Source organism: Chelonoidis abingdonii, chromosome 6 (assembly GCF_003597395.2).
Source record: "Chelonoidis abingdonii isolate Lonesome George chromosome 6, CheloAbing_2.0, whole genome shotgun sequence".
Taxonomy (NCBI): Eukaryota; Metazoa; Chordata; order Testudines; family Testudinidae; genus Chelonoidis; species Chelonoidis abingdonii.
This window is the reverse complement of record NC_133774.1, coordinates 130,176,554-130,191,822: the sequence shown is the minus strand read 5'-3', so window position 1 is coordinate 130,191,822 and position 15,269 is coordinate 130,176,554. Positions and strand designations below refer to the sequence as shown.

The window sequence follows — 15,269 nt, the reverse complement described above, 5'->3', positions numbered from 1 at the left end:
TGACTTCCACTTTACCAGGAATCTTTATCTCTCATCTGCTCTTTACATGGTTGTTAGGCCAGGGGGCTCTGTTTTAGGTTCTTTTACTGTGTTTCTTAATTTGGGGGTATACATTGAAGTTGGGCCTCATTATGGTGTCTTTAAAAAGCACCCATGCAGCTTGCAGGGATTTCACTTTAGTCACTGTACCTTTTAACTTCTGTTTAACTAACCCCCTCATTTTTGCATAGTTCCCCTTTTGAAATTAAATGCCACAGTGTTGGGCTGTTGAGATGTTCTTCTCCCACCACACAGGGATGTTGAATGCTATTGTATTATGGTCACTATTTCCAAGCGGTCCTGCTATAGTTACCTCTTGGACCAGCTCCTGCGCTCCACTCAGGATTAAATCTAGAGTTGCCTCTCCCTTGTGGGTTCCCATACCAGCTGCTCCAAGAAGCAGTCATTTAAAGTATCGAGAAATTTTATCTCTGCATTTCATCCTGAAGTGAAATGTTCCCAGTCAATATGGGGATAATTGAAATCCCCACTATTATTGGGTTCTTAATTTTGATAGCCTCTCTAATTTCCCTTAGCATTTCATCATCACTATCACTGTCCTGGTCAGGTGGTCAATAATAGATCCTAATGTTATATTTTTATTAGAGCATGAAATTACTATCCATAGAGATTCTATGGAACATGTGGATTCGCTTAAGATTTTTACTTCATTTGAATCTACATTTTCTTTCACATATAGTGCCACTCCCCCTCCCCCCCACGGACCTGTTCTGTCCTTCCGATATATTTTGTACCCCGGAATGATTGTGTCCCATTGATTGTCTCAGTCCACCAGGTTTCTGTGATGCCTATTATATCAATATCCTCCTTTATCACAAGCACTCTAGTTCACCCATCTTATTATTTAGACTTCTAGCATTTGTGTACAAGCACTTTAAAAACTTGTCCCTGTTTATTTGTCTGCCCTTTTCTGATGTGTCAGATTTTTTTATGTGACTGTTTATCATCTGATCTGGCCCTTACATTATCCTCTTCCATCCTCTGCTCCTGACGGTCAGACAGCCCCTGTGCTGTTAAGGAGGCAGAAAGGCCCAGGGAAGCAGAACAGTCAATGGGAGCAGAGCAAAACCTTCCCATAGTTGGGACCCTCCTTCCAGATGGTGCTGGGATTGCCTCTTGCACTGAGGTTACCTCTCCGGGGGAGGGAACTCCAGTTGCTAGGAAAAGGCAGGTATTAGTAATGGGAGATAGCTGGGTTTGTGATGACCGGGCGAACTGTATGGTGACTTGCCTGCCTGGTGTGAAGGTTGCGGCTCTCTCGAGGCATCTAGACAGACTTGTGTGTAGTGCTGGGGAGGAGCCAGTGGTTGTGGTACATGTAGGCACCATAGAGGTCCTGGATTTCAGTGTCTTACCTAGCAGCCTAAATTTGGCTTCCAGGACATCTCTCCTACCCTTCCCTATGTCATTGGTGCCTACATGTACCACAACCACTGGCTCCTCCCCAGCACTACACACAAGTCTGTCTAGATGCCTCGAGAGAGCCGCAACCTTCACACCAGGCAGGCAAGTCACCATACAGTTCGCCCGGTCATCACAAACCCAGCTATCTCCCATTACTAATACCTGCCTTTTCCTAGCAACTGGAGTTCCCTCCCCCGGAGAGGTAACCTCAGTGCAAGAGGCAATCCCAGCACCATCTGGAAGGAGGGTCCCAACTATGGGAAGGTTTTGCTCTGCTCCCATTGACTGTTCTGCTTCCCTGGGCCTTTCTGCCTCCTTAACAGCACAGGGGCTGTCTGACCGGAGGTGGGACAATTCTAGTGTCCCGGAAAGCCTCATCAACATACCTCTCTGCCTCTCTTAGCTCCTCCAGTTCCGCCACCCTGGCCTCCAAAGTCCGTACGCAGTCTCTAAGGGCCAGGAGCTCCTTGCACCGACTGCACACATATGCCACCCACCCACAGGGCAGGTAATCATATATGCTATACTCCGTGCAATAAACTAAATAGCCCCCACTCTGCTGCTGGGCTTCTGCCTGTATTGTCTCCTAGTTAATGGAAGGGTTGTTTAAAGCAAGAAGTTTTGAATGTAGTTTGGTTTATAGGTTCTAAGAGGACTAAAGGGGCACAGATAGAACCGACAAGGGACCCCCACTCCCTTCCCACTCCTCTTCCAAAACTCCCTTGCGAAACTCCCTGTTAGCAGCCCCTGGTCACTTGTGCACGGCTTTATAAAGCCCTGGGCTGTGTGAATGCCCCACCCACTGATAAAGACTCAGCCAATTACCAGAGGCTTCTCGCTTTCACACCTTCCTTTAAAGCTCACAACCTCCAACTGCCAGCCACAGCACACAGTCCTTCAACCAACCAACCAACCAGACTGACAAACACAAGCTCAGCACATAGCAAGTAACCCCCAAACACAAACACACACTACAGACAGTCACTTACCCCACAGATGCTGTATTTGCTCCTCCTTCACTGGAGAACTCCCTTGCAAAACTCTGTTAGCAGCCCCTGTTCGCAAAGCTCCCTGGTCATGTTATATCTACAGTTACCTGTATCAACCAAACTCATAATCTCATCAAAGAATGAAATCAGATTTGTCTGACAAGTCCCATTTTCCATAAAATTATGTTGACTGGCATTAACAGTATTTCTATCCTTTAGCTATCAATTGAATTTATATCAGCTTTTCCATTGTTTCACCCAGGATTGCTATCAGGTTAATAGGTCTATAGTTACCAGATAGCAGGACATGGTTGTGCAGGGACTTCACTCTAAGAGTCCAACATGGTCAGATTTTCAAACGTATTTAGACTCTAGTGGGATTTTCATAAAAATCTGGATCAGTAGGTCTCAGGACTCTGAGTCGAATTCCTAATTCACCTTTCTGGGTCCAGTGGCAGCTCAAGTCAGCATCGTGAGCTAACAGATAGTATAACGTGGCTGTTGATAATCTGGCCCAACTGCAGGAACCCACGTGAGGCTAGACTTGGAAGAAGTCTCCCTGCTGCGAGGAAGTGCCCAAGGAAAACCAATTTGTTAAGCTACATTTTCTTCCTTCTAGCCTCCTAGGATTCAGCAATTTATTTTCTGTGCTAGAAAAAGACTCAACAGCAACGGACCCCACTAGAGACGGGCAGGCAGGCAGTTTGGTTTTAGGAACACGCGGAAGACTTGGAAGCATCAGGTATTATGGTGATGGGGAAGCTACGTCACAGCCAGAAATGAGCAAATGGCATGCGTAAGTAAGCTTTACTGAACAATTTGGAACAACAAAATACATTTGAGGAAAGTGTAACTCAGACCAGAGGCTGCCCAGTCTAATGAACAGAGCACTAGAGATGTGTGTTCTAACCCCAGCTCTGCCACTCACAGTCTGGGTGACTTCCCTTCTTTGTGCCACTATTTCCCCATCTACCTTTTATCTGTCTTGTCTATTTCGACTGTAAACTTTTCAGGGCATGAACAGTCTCCTACTTAAAAGGTACAAGCACAGCATTTACTATCCCCTTCCTCATTCTTGCCATTGTCTCTGCTTTTCCCAATCCCCATACACACCTCACCCACCCACCCCACTCCATACATGAGAAACATTTTTGGAAAAGAAGATGTCGGTGAGAGGATGGAAGTAAAAAGATCCCATGAGCCTTCTACGGTAACTGATTTTATTAAAAAATAAAGGAATAGAACTGTGCCTGAAATCACAGACTTGTTATTCTATTTTATTTCAACAACAAAATAAATCAATCAATCAATCAACTGGATTCAAGTTAACAGCTTCCTAGATGGATTTTAGGGATCCAAATAACTTCGTTTTTCACACAGACAGGTTCAGTAAGATTGACAGCCATAGCACTGTGGTATTTTAGAGGTAGCTCCGGAACGAAATTCTGTTTGCACTTACAAAAAATGGATTATGATGGAATTTCTGGACACAGGACAAGGGCTGTACCAGCACAAACAGAAATATACGCCGCCACATGGGAGCATTGCATGACTTGAAGTCAATCACAAGGACAATAACCATTTTCCATATTTCCAGCTAGGCCATTGCTCTCACAAAGTCAAATATGCTTAAATGAAATTTTTAGATCCATTCGGTATGTGAAGTCTGCCTTTTACACCTTGTTTATTAACAGAGAAAAGCAGCCACAATTCTTTTTGTTTCCATGTATCCAGTCTTTGCAGCTCTTCTGTATTCATATATTATCCAATTTCTTTAAGATGTATGGAGCTGAAAAAGAACATACAACCAAGATATAGATTTTTAGTCCAATTAAACAGGATAAGAAGTTGTTTTAAGTGTACAAGTTGCTCTGCCTATACCTTAAGGCAGGGGTCGGCAACCTTCCAGAAGGGGTGTGCCGAGTCTTCATTTATTCACTCTAATTTAACGTTTTGTCTGCCAGTAATACATTTTAACATTTTTAGGTCTCTTTCTGTAAGGCTATAATATATTAACTGAACTATTGTTGTATGTAAAGAAAATAAGGTTTTTAAAATGTTTAAGATGCTTCATTTAAAATTAAATTAAAATGCAGAGTGCCCCTTCCCCACTCCAGGATCAGTGGCCAGGACCCGGGCAGCGTGACTGCCACTGAAAATCATTTCACAGGCCGCATTTGGCACAGGTGCCATGGATTGCCTACCCCTGTGTTAATGGCTTGAGGACCTACAGAAGTACAAGTTCAGCGTTACTGGAACTGCTTCTAACTTCACATTTTAACCAGCCGAGTGAAATGTTTACTTTGAAGCAGAACTACGGCTAGAAAATGTTGGGCACTTGAACCCAGATGGCGAGGTTTGTTGTTTGACCGTGAGAGAGACAGGCAACACCAGCAAGGTCCGATTAAAAGCTCTTTACTGACAAGTGGACGCATTAAGAGAGAGCAGCGTGTTTTTAGAGAGAACCAGCTTTCTTTTTATGTTTTAGTATAAGCCTATATAGACAGTTTTGTTGCATTATAGATTATTTACTTGAGCAACCCACCCTTTTTTTAAAAAACTAGAAACTAGACACCTTTAGTATACGTGTTTTACAGAATTAGGTAATTAATAATATTTTAACAAGCACCAGAGGTTAGAAATGTAGGGGAGTTAAAAACAGACAGAGAACAGAACCAGGGAGTGAAAGCAGGGAGGCTGGGAAGCTGGGGGTTTTTAAAGGAACTGTTTTTAAACACAGCACAGCTGGTACTATGCCAGGAATGCAGCCCCTTTTTTATTTTACTTTTTTTTTTTTAAGCTTTTTGTGAGACATGCTGCTTTTTAGTATTTTTTACTTAAGGATTTTTTAGAAAACCTCTGTTAGCCTGACTTTGGTCAGGTTAGCACACCTGGTTTTGTCTGCTATTTCTTTATTCAGGCCTAACAAAAACACAGAATTTAAGACGCTACCCGGAGGTCGGAAAGCCAAGGAGATGCACCAGGAGACAATCAACCCTTGACAAGTTGACTGCGAGAGCCGTGGGGCAGAGAGATCCCTGCAAAGGAGCATGAGCAGACCCAGGCCTGTGCCGGAACCAGCCAACAATCCGCTGCAGGGACCGGCTCCGACCCCCTCGGGACGTGCAGCCTCGCGGAGACAATTAAATTCCTTCGGTTTTTCGGGCTTTCAAACTTTCCACCTGATCTACAAATGCGACGAGACTTTTCGCTCCAGACACGCGTGTCCTTGGCCGGGGTCCGGCCCGCAGAAGGCAGCGTGGAATTTTTGCGGGGGGGGGGTTGCATAGCCCGTTGCACCCCACAGGGTGCAGCTGGCCGCGGGGGTGTCTGCACTGCAATTAGCGGGGCCCCGCCAGCAGCCCAGCGCCCCTGTTCTGCGCCCCGCCCGAGCCAGCCCTAGCCCAGCCCCCTCCCGCCACGGCGAGCTCGGGGGTTCGGGGCTGAGCACAGGCCGGATCACGGGGGGGGGAGGGGGAGCGCGCGCCCACGTGGGGCGGGCGGCGAGGCCCCGGGGGAGGGGAAGGGCCAGCGCGCGCCCCGCCCGTCACTCACTGATCCGCAGCAGCGCCACGTAGATGAGGAAGGTGCGGACCGAGCTGAAAACATCCCGCCGCATCTTCCGCTTCAGCTCCTCCGGGTCTATCTTGGGCCCCAGCCCCTCGATCCGGAACATGGCGGCGGCCAGGCTGCTCGGGCTCCGCGGCGGGCGCTGCTGCCCCGCTCCGCCTTCTGGCCCCGCCCGCGCTACGGCTCCTCAGCAGGGACACGAGCTGTCACAACCGTCGCTCTGCGCACAGCACGACAGAAAGGGAGCGAGTCACGTGACTATGGAACGGCGTGGCTGCCCCTCTGTTCCGCAGGCTTCAGCCCTTAGCCATCGCGGAGCATGCGCAGTAGCCTCACTGAAGCCCACTGCCCTCATCTGTGGGTGGGGCAGGAGAATCCACGCTGAGTGTAGTGTATTAAGCTGCTCCTTGTAGGAATGTGCTACTGGTAGCAGTTACTGATACGTAATGGATTGTAAGAAATTGCTGTTTTAGTAAACTGCTATCTGATGTAGCAAATGCCTGCTGGTAGCAGTTTCTTGCACTGTAATCCATGTGATATCGCTGCATGTGGAAATGTGCTATCTGTGGCAGTTACTTATACGTACAGATTGTAAGAAACAGCTCTTGTAAAAAGATGCTACTTCCCTTATAGGTCATGTTGTCTAGACCTTAATTTTTTTTCTCTTCTCTGGATTCTCTCCAGTTTGTCCACATCTTTCTTGAAATTTGGTGCCCAGAACTGGACACAATACTTAAGTTGAGGCCTAATCAGTGCAGAGTAGAGCAGATATCCCAGGGTGATGTTCTAGTTTTTTGCATAGATCCATTTCCAGACTACTCATATTCAGCTTGTGGTCCAGCTCTCTTTCCACAGTACTCCTTCCTAGGAAATCGTTTCCCATTTTGTATGCGTGCAGCTTGTTATCATTCACAAACTTGATAATTGTACTCTGTATGCCATTATCTCAGTCACTGATTAAGATTTGGAATAGAAATTATCCAGAACTGATGCCTGGAGAACCCCACTCGTTATGCCCTTTCAGCCTGTGAATCAATGATAACTGCTGTTGGAACTGTTTTCCAACTGGTTTTGCCCCCATCTTATTTTAGCTCCATCTAGGTTGCATTTCCACAGTCTGTTTATGAGAAGGTCATGGGAGACAGTATCAAAAGCCATATTAAGGGCAAGATAGACCGGACCTACAGATAGCATATTCACACACACACACATTATAAGAAATTGCAATCTGTAGGGATGTGCTGCTACCTGTAACACTGCAATCTGATTAAGATAATCCCTACAGATAGCAGTTTCTCACACCGTAGAGATGTGAGACTGCTATCTGCTTGAATTAGCTACATCAGATGGCCTTTTCTTTAGCAAAGTAGGACCTGTCGCTGCTGCAGGTAGCACAGTCCTACAGATTGCACTTTCTGACACATACATGTTAGAAACTGCAACCTTTAGGGATGAGCTACCTGTAACAACGATATATGTGATGAAGCGAATTCCTACAGACAGCAGTTTCTCACACCATAGGGCTATCTGTAGCAATTTGCAACCTGTAGCAGAGAGACAGTGAATTCTTACCATTAGCAGTTCCTGAGAGCTGCGAAGGGCCATACGTGTGGACCCTCAGGTAAACAGTGTCTCATGACCAGCTAGTGGCTTTCCCTTACAAGCCACAGTGCATATTTTGAAAACCCCTGGCCTAGCACAATAATCAAACCTACCCTGCTATATTTCTTAGGCCAGGTCTATACGACGAGATAAAATCGATTTTAGATATGCAATTTCAGCTACGAGAATAGCGTAGCTGAAATCGAATATCTAAAATCGATTTACTTACCCATCTTCACCACGCGGGATCGATGTCCGCGGCTCGCCATGTCGAATCCGGAAATCCTTTCGTCTTGGTGGAGTTCCGGAATCGATCTAAGTGCGCTCAGGGATCGATATATCCCGTCTAGATCAGACGCGATATATCGATCCCCGAGCAATCGATTGTAACGCGCTGATACGGTGCGTAGTCTAGACGTGGCCTCAGGAGCAAAAGAAACTAATGCTGAATACTGCAGCTGACAAAATGTGATGTGAACAAGTATCACACAGATTTCTCTCTTTCTGCTAAACTCTGCACATTCCCAGCCCAATCACACTCCCTGCCTTCATCTGGCTTCTCTCACTCAGCACAAAACTAAATACACACAAGATGACATTTGGAAAGATGAGAGTTTCAGCTGATTAACCTGCCAGATAATAGCTGCTGCTGCTGGAAATATAGTGGGGGAATATACCAGAGAGATTACACTGAGCAGCCCTTTTGAGAATTTACCAGGGAAATCCAGAAATTTTATAATTTGGGATTCTGAAGAAAAGTACAGGGAAATGAGAGCCAGGATTTCCACTGACTTGCTGTGTAACTTTGGCAAGTTACATCACCTTCTGTGCCTCCAGTTTGTCCTCTCAACTTCCCCCTGCCCTGTTAACTCAAGAGTAAATAGGCCAGCTACAATTCTGATTTCAGCAGCAGATCTTTTCACCCCTCTGGATCTATCACCAGGTGTTAGATAGAAGTTGGTGTGCCTCCCACCTCTCTTGTGTGATGTAGTGTACAAAAGAAATAGAGAAATGACTTTTGCAAGCAAACATTCCATTCCTACATGGAAACCATTGACATGCTTGATAAATGGAAGTGTGTCAACAAATTCTTTAAAAACAACTGTGTGGTAAGCAATACCTTTGAGAAACCATTCACTGTCTTCATCATCCTCCGTAACCATGTCATCAAAATCACCTGGATGACTGCTTGAAACTCTTGACATTACACACTCCTCCTTTTCCGTGTGTGTGACCTCCACTTGACTGTTGTGAGGCGTGTTAGATGCATTCCCTCTCATTTCTCCTACCTCTGAGGTTTTCACACTGTCATCCACAGCAGTTTCCTTTTCCATGATTCTCTGTGATATGTTTTCCTCACCTAATTTTGAAGGCTTTTTAAATTCTTTTAGTTGGGAGATACTGTACAACTTTGCTAAACCTTTCCCTAACTTGTTTTCTAATTTAACTCTTTTGCCCTCTACAGAGGCAGTTTGTATAGTCCCATGTAGGTAGGTTGTACCTGCCCCCTCTTTCTTGTTTTCCGTCTTGCATTCAGTAACGTGACAATGTCACCAACCTTGAATATTATTTCCCCATGTTTACGAGTCTTAGTTTTGGCATACTGTATTTGTTGCTTTTCTTGTGCTTTTGAATATTATTAATAGCCAGTTTAGTTTCAGCATCATATCTAGCTTCAATTTTCATGATGTACTCTTTGGAGTATTCTTCATCAAGTTCCTTAAAATCTGTTGGTTTTGGAAACAAATGGAGAAGGAGTTGTGTTTGTAAAAAGATCCATCGCAGAATAACATATGCACCTGAAAGCTGAAGGACACTTACCATGTAGTTGTCTGAGATTTGGTCTGGGAATCTTGCGTCAAAGCCATACAGTACTCGATAGAGTGACAATTTGGTTGTTATGTTTGGTTTTGTTCGCAAAGAAAATACAATGTCACCAAGAAATTAATCACAATTAGTCTTACTGACATCATCCAACTTGCGCAATGCTCTGTGAAAAATGGGGATGGATTATTTGTGGGGGAAGGGGAAAGGGCTGTCTTTACTGAGAGAAATTGTATGCAGTCGAAAAGGCATAAAGAGAGCATCCTAGTGCAGTGGGATAATTCCTTTTACTTTAAATAAAAGACAAGTTGAGTTTCAATGCACTAAACGTCTGAAGCAATTTGTAGCTTCTGTCATAGTGCATTCTCCTTTCCATTAATACTGTAATTTTCCCTGCCCTAAAATTATCTTTTGATGGATTTGTTTGTGTTTTCAGCTAGTCCATTTTTTTGTGGATGGTATGGGTTGATGAAGCTATGTTGTAATCCCAATTTTTTGCACATCTCCAGGTTAAGCTGAAAGGAAAAACCATATGCCATAAACTTTTCTTTGGACAGGTTTGGTGTGTAACCCTAACCCGAACTCTCTCCACTGATACCTTACATGGCATGCTTTATAAGTAAGATCACAATTATATGAAAATGAGGAAGATGGGGCACACTCCCCCCAGGAATAGAATGTCACACATTCATTTTCTGATATAGCTGTAAAACTACTCTTAAATGTTTTCTAAATAAATCACTGTTTAAAAATGTATAGTGTGTACCTTCTAGAAATGAAACATATCTAACTCTGAGTTGTGAAGAAGGTGTATTAAGGCTATAAAAACCAACAAGAATGCACTTTTATCTAGAAACCCATGATTAAATCGAGTCTTCCTGACCAATGATTTAAATTATGATTTAAATCAATCTGATTGAAATCGAATCCACCATGGTTTAGGGCCAATGTCACAGCTTTGTGTACATGTTTATTACTCAAGAAATCTTAAGTGACACTTTCGCTGTATGACAAGGTGCTTAGTCGCCGTCCCCAAGATACCTATTAGACAAACACTTGATACCAAACACGTTTTTGGAGAAGAGAGAACCAACCCGACATTCCTATATTTTCAGGACTGTTTAAAAACATTTTGCAAGTGGAATTTCATGGCTATTGCATGAAAAACCTTAATGAAAGTCTGAACATTTAAAAATAAATCTTTAGTGGTCCCTTTCCACTGCATAGTAGGTCATGCAGTCTATTAATAAAAAAAAACATTGAATGCACACAAAACATTGAGAGTAGTGAAAAGCATTATAAATAGTATGTGGAATACTTAATTCCTTTGGAAAGCAAGCTCACAGGCAGAAAATCTACCATTGTGCTTTATACAGACTTCCACTTCTGTCACTGTTTCACACACATAAGGAGCAAAGAGGTGTCACCACAAAAATTACACTCCGAACTCTGGTACTCACATGTCACCTCATTGCGCTCTCATTTAATTTTTGAGAATCCTGTGGCACCTTATAGACTAACAGACGTTTTGGAGCATGAGCTTTCTTGGGTGAATACCCACTTCGTCAGATGCATGCATTCACCCACGAAAGCTCATGCTCCAAAACATCTGTTAGTCTATAAGGTGCCACAGGATTCTCTGCTGCTTTTACAGATCCAGACTAACACGGCTACCCCTCTGATACTTTAATTTTTGAGACATTTTCTTTAGCCTTTGTCTTCACTGTTAAAACTTAACCGGTCTTGTGTTGTTTTCATTAGTTTTATTAGCAGTGAGAAAAATGTCTATGTCTGCCTAGGGGGGACACAAGATATATTATATACACCTGGATTATTCTTCAGTGGTTGATAATGTCAGATCCTTCTCGTTCTCAGTATGCTGAGCTGAGCTAAAGTGTCTGTCTTCCCATCATCCAGATTGCTGGGACAATCACTTGTCACTGTTCAGTCTTTGTACCTCAGGTGTTTCCGGTTGTTCTTGTAGGCTGTCATTGTCCACCTTTTCTTTCTTCGCCCCAATTTCTGGAAGGCTCTTGTGTTGTGACCTGGGTCAAACAGCACCCACTGTGCAGAGGTATCTGGTTACGGTCAAGTAATCCCCATTGTAAGCACTATCATTCAGAGGTTCCTACTGCACACAGTTCCTGGGGGAATCTTTATGTCTTTGTGCATTCTGTCAATAAGCCACTAACATTGTCTGGCTTCATCCAACAGAGCACATTTGAAATATAGAGATATGGTCAATATTTCTAGCCTCAGATATAAATGTTACATGCATACAGGTTGGATAAACACAGTCAATAGGTCTTAAGTTTTGCAATGATACTCCACATCAGCCATCTTGCATAAAGTATATATTAGCTATGTCATATCCATATCTTAAGCATTTTTTCATAAAGAATGTAGAGTATAATGTCACACCTCACATGTATGTTTGCTGCTCTGCAAATAGTAAAGGAGTATGCGCCTTTGGGTGCAAACACTCATGACAATAGTGCAGAGCCATACCAGCTCCATGATTCTGTGTGAAATGGCAGACAGTGAGGTGGGCCAGGCAAGTTTATGGGTTTAGGAAAAAAAAAGTAAACATTATGTGTGCATTTATGTATGGGATACATATGATATTAGTGGATAGTTAACAATGCATTATAAGAAGTTGGATCCCATGGCCACAACCTCCCCTGTCTGACCTGTTTGGTCTTTAAGGTGCTACTGGACTCCTTGTTGTTTTTGTGGATACAGACTAACACAGCTACCCCCTGATACTTGGCATAGTAACCACAGTGACTCTGTGCTGACATAACTTGAGTTAACCCACACTTAAAGTGTAGATATGGCCTTAGGTATATTAAATGTTTGAGAGAAGTAACAGGAAAGTATGAGGGGAGACTAAGATTCATTCAGGTGTTCAGGCTCAAGGCACTGGAACTGGCCTTACTGCACCTACAGCAGGGCTGCCTGGGGGGCGGGCAAGTGAGGCAATTTGCCCCAGGCCCCACAAAGCCCTGCACAAGAGTGTTTCGGGGGCCCTGGAGCGGGGTCCTTCATTCTCTCTGGGGGCCTGGAAAACTCTCGCGGGGCCCGGGGCCCCGGAGCTTCTTCCACTCCAGGTCTTTGGCAGCAATTCGGCAGTGGGGGGTCCTTCCACTCCGGGACCCGCCACCAAAGTGCCCCGAAGACCCATAGGGGGGGTCCTTCTGCTCCAGAACCCACCTACGAAGACCCCAGGCCCCCTGAATCCTCTGGGCAGCCCTGCCCTACAGGCTCAGGAACAAAGAGGCACATAAAAAAAAAAGATATAATTTATTTATTAAAATTTCTTGATTCAAGGGTGTATAACTCATGATTTTAGGATTCTTGTCATTGTAAAGAGATCTTGGGGTTGTAGATGTATGTTCATTATATTTTGAAAGGCAAAACTATGAATGGGTTGAACAAAGAATTAGATCAGTCCCTCAGGATAAGTACGTTGGCTATTAGCCAAGACAATCGGGATGCAGACCCATGCTCTGCATGTCGCTAAACTGTCTCTTGACTGCTAGATGCTGGGAGTGGAGAATGGGATGGTTCACTGAGTCATTGCCTGGTCTGATCATTCCCTTAGAAGCATCTGGCATTGGCCCTGTCACAAGACATGATACTAGATTAGGCAGACTATTGGTCTGACCCATGATGGCAGTTCTAATTTTCTGCAAAAATTACAATAGATTTTTTTTCCAGGAAGAAAGACGCTATAGGAGACAGTATCCTGCCTTTACTGAATATTTGAGAATCAGGCTGTACACAATGGCATACAGAAAAACACTAAGGGCTAGACTGAGGCAAAATAACAGTTGCAAAAATACAATCCCCATTGGTGGATTGACTTGACACTAGGCCAGAAATTCAGTGAGCTCTAAAATGAAAAGAAAAAATTAAATTTAAAAATTCAGGGAATTCAGGGAATCCCAGCAGCAGGTAAGACAACTTGGGAAACTGCTCAGAGACTCTATGCATTCAGATACAGTGAGAAGGGATTCTTTGTTTCTGAGGGGATCTGTGTAAAATGTTTCACTGAATTAAATCTCAGGGATTATCTACAGTGGCAAGTTAAAGCACTCTAACTTGCTGGCTCAGGTATGTGAAAAATTGCCCCACCGCCCTCCTGAGTGCAGCAAGTTTGAGGGCTTTAAAGTGCTAGTGTGGACAGGCTCAGCTCCCAGTGCTCGGAGCTAATCCCCTCGTCACGGTGGATTACCAGGAGCACTGGCACTCACAGCAGCGCTTTGAACTTTGTAGTGTAGACAGAGCCGCAGTAGGTGAGATCAGACCAAGAGGAGCTGCATTGACTAGGTATTGGGATGCCTGTGCCCTTAAGCACCCAGCCCTGGGAAGTCGATGCTGAGAGGTGCTGTCTGTGAGAAGGGAAATCAAAAAGCCCCTTTGCCCCCCACCATTTTTGCAAACACTGGTGTCTTAGTCCCCCTGGGGTAACTGTTACCCCCTGTGCCCCACCTGTGCCAGGTTTTGCCCTTAGTCACCCTCTGCCAGCGCCTCACTCCTGGGCTTAATGCCGTCTACTCCTCCCAGCCCTGATTTTGCCCTTTAGCCCCTCTCCTAATCCTGCCTCCAGCTGCCTGACTCTCCTGACAAGTCAATTTCTGCCCCCTGCTCAGACCGTGGCCACTCCCCTGCTCTGATTCACCCCCTTTGCTCCTTTTTAACCCCTGTAAATAGCAGTCAGCAGAATCTTACGGCTAATAAAGGCAGGGTGAAGGGCAGTGGCGTCAGCAGATGAACTGAGCACGCTCAGTACACCATAAGTAGCACATTCCTACGGAGAGCAATTTAATACTCTACACGTGCTCTTTGGTGGCAATTCAGGGTGGGTCCCTCGGTCCCTCTCAGAGGGAAGGACCTGCCGCCGAACTGCCACCGAAGAATGAAGCTGCCAAAGTGCTGCCGATCTAAAACCTGCAGACATATCTCCACTGCTGTGCCCGTTACTCAATGAGGGGGGAAAGACAATAAATGGAACTGGCAGAGGTGCTTAATGACGTCTTTGTTTCAGATTTCAACAGGAAGGTTGGTGGCAATTGGACGTCTAAAATAGGGAATGGCAGTGAAAATGAGGTAGAATCAGAGTCTAAAATAGAGAAATAACAAGTCAAAAATTACTTAGACAAGTTAGATGTCTTCACATCACCAGAGCCTGATGAAATGCATCCTAGAATACTCAAGGAGCTGACTGAGGAAATATCTGAGCCATTAGCAATTATCTTTGAAAAGTTATGGAAGATGGGAGAGATTCCAGAAGACTGGAAAAGGGCAAATCTAGTGCCAATCTATAAAAAAGGAAATAAGGACAATCTAGGGAATTACAGACCGGCCAGCTTAACTTCTGTACCTGGAAAGATAATGGAGTAAATAACTAAGCAATCAGTTTGCAAACACCTAGAAGATAATGAGGTGATAAGTAACAGTCAGCATGGATTTGTCAAGAACAAATAATGTCAAACCAACCTGAGAGCTTTCTTTGACAGGATAACAAGCCTTGTCGATAGGAGGGAAGCGGTAGATGTGGTATATCTTGACTTTAGTAAGGCTTTTGATACTGTCTCGCATGACCTTCTCATAAATAAACTAGATGGAGCTACTATAAGTTGGGTGCATAACTGGTTGGAAAATCATTCCCAGAGAGTAGTTATCAGTGGTTCACAGTCATGCTGGAAGGCCATAATGAGTGGGGTCCCACAGGGATCGGTTCTGGGTCTGGTTCTGTTCAGTATCTTCATCAAAGATTTAGATAATGGCATAGAGAGTGCACTTATAAAGTTTGTG

At 44.4% G+C, this 15,269-nt stretch overlaps 1 protein-coding gene and 1 long non-coding RNA gene across 2 annotated transcripts; both read right to left on the bottom strand.

Annotated features, from left to right (window-relative positions):
• Window positions 1-3,656: 3,656 nt before the first annotated feature.
• Window positions 3,657-6,194, bottom strand: TOMM5 (translocase of outer mitochondrial membrane 5). The gene is made up of 2 exons (XM_032778136.2): window positions 6,009-6,194; window positions 3,657-4,242 (listed from the first exon to the last, which is right to left on the bottom strand). Exons 1-2 carry the CDS (start codon window positions 6,127-6,129, stop codon window positions 4,208-4,210), a joined length of 156 nt encoding a protein of 51 aa, XP_032634027.1. The 5' UTR covers window positions 6,130-6,194; the 3' UTR covers window positions 3,657-4,207.
• Window positions 4,853-5,800, bottom strand: LOC142047009 (uncharacterized). The gene is made up of 2 exons (XR_012656173.1): window positions 5,595-5,800; window positions 4,853-5,558 (listed from the first exon to the last, which is right to left on the bottom strand). It is a non-coding gene; the product is annotated as an uncharacterized LOC142047009 (long non-coding RNA).
• Window positions 6,195-15,269: the final 9,075 nt, after the last annotated feature.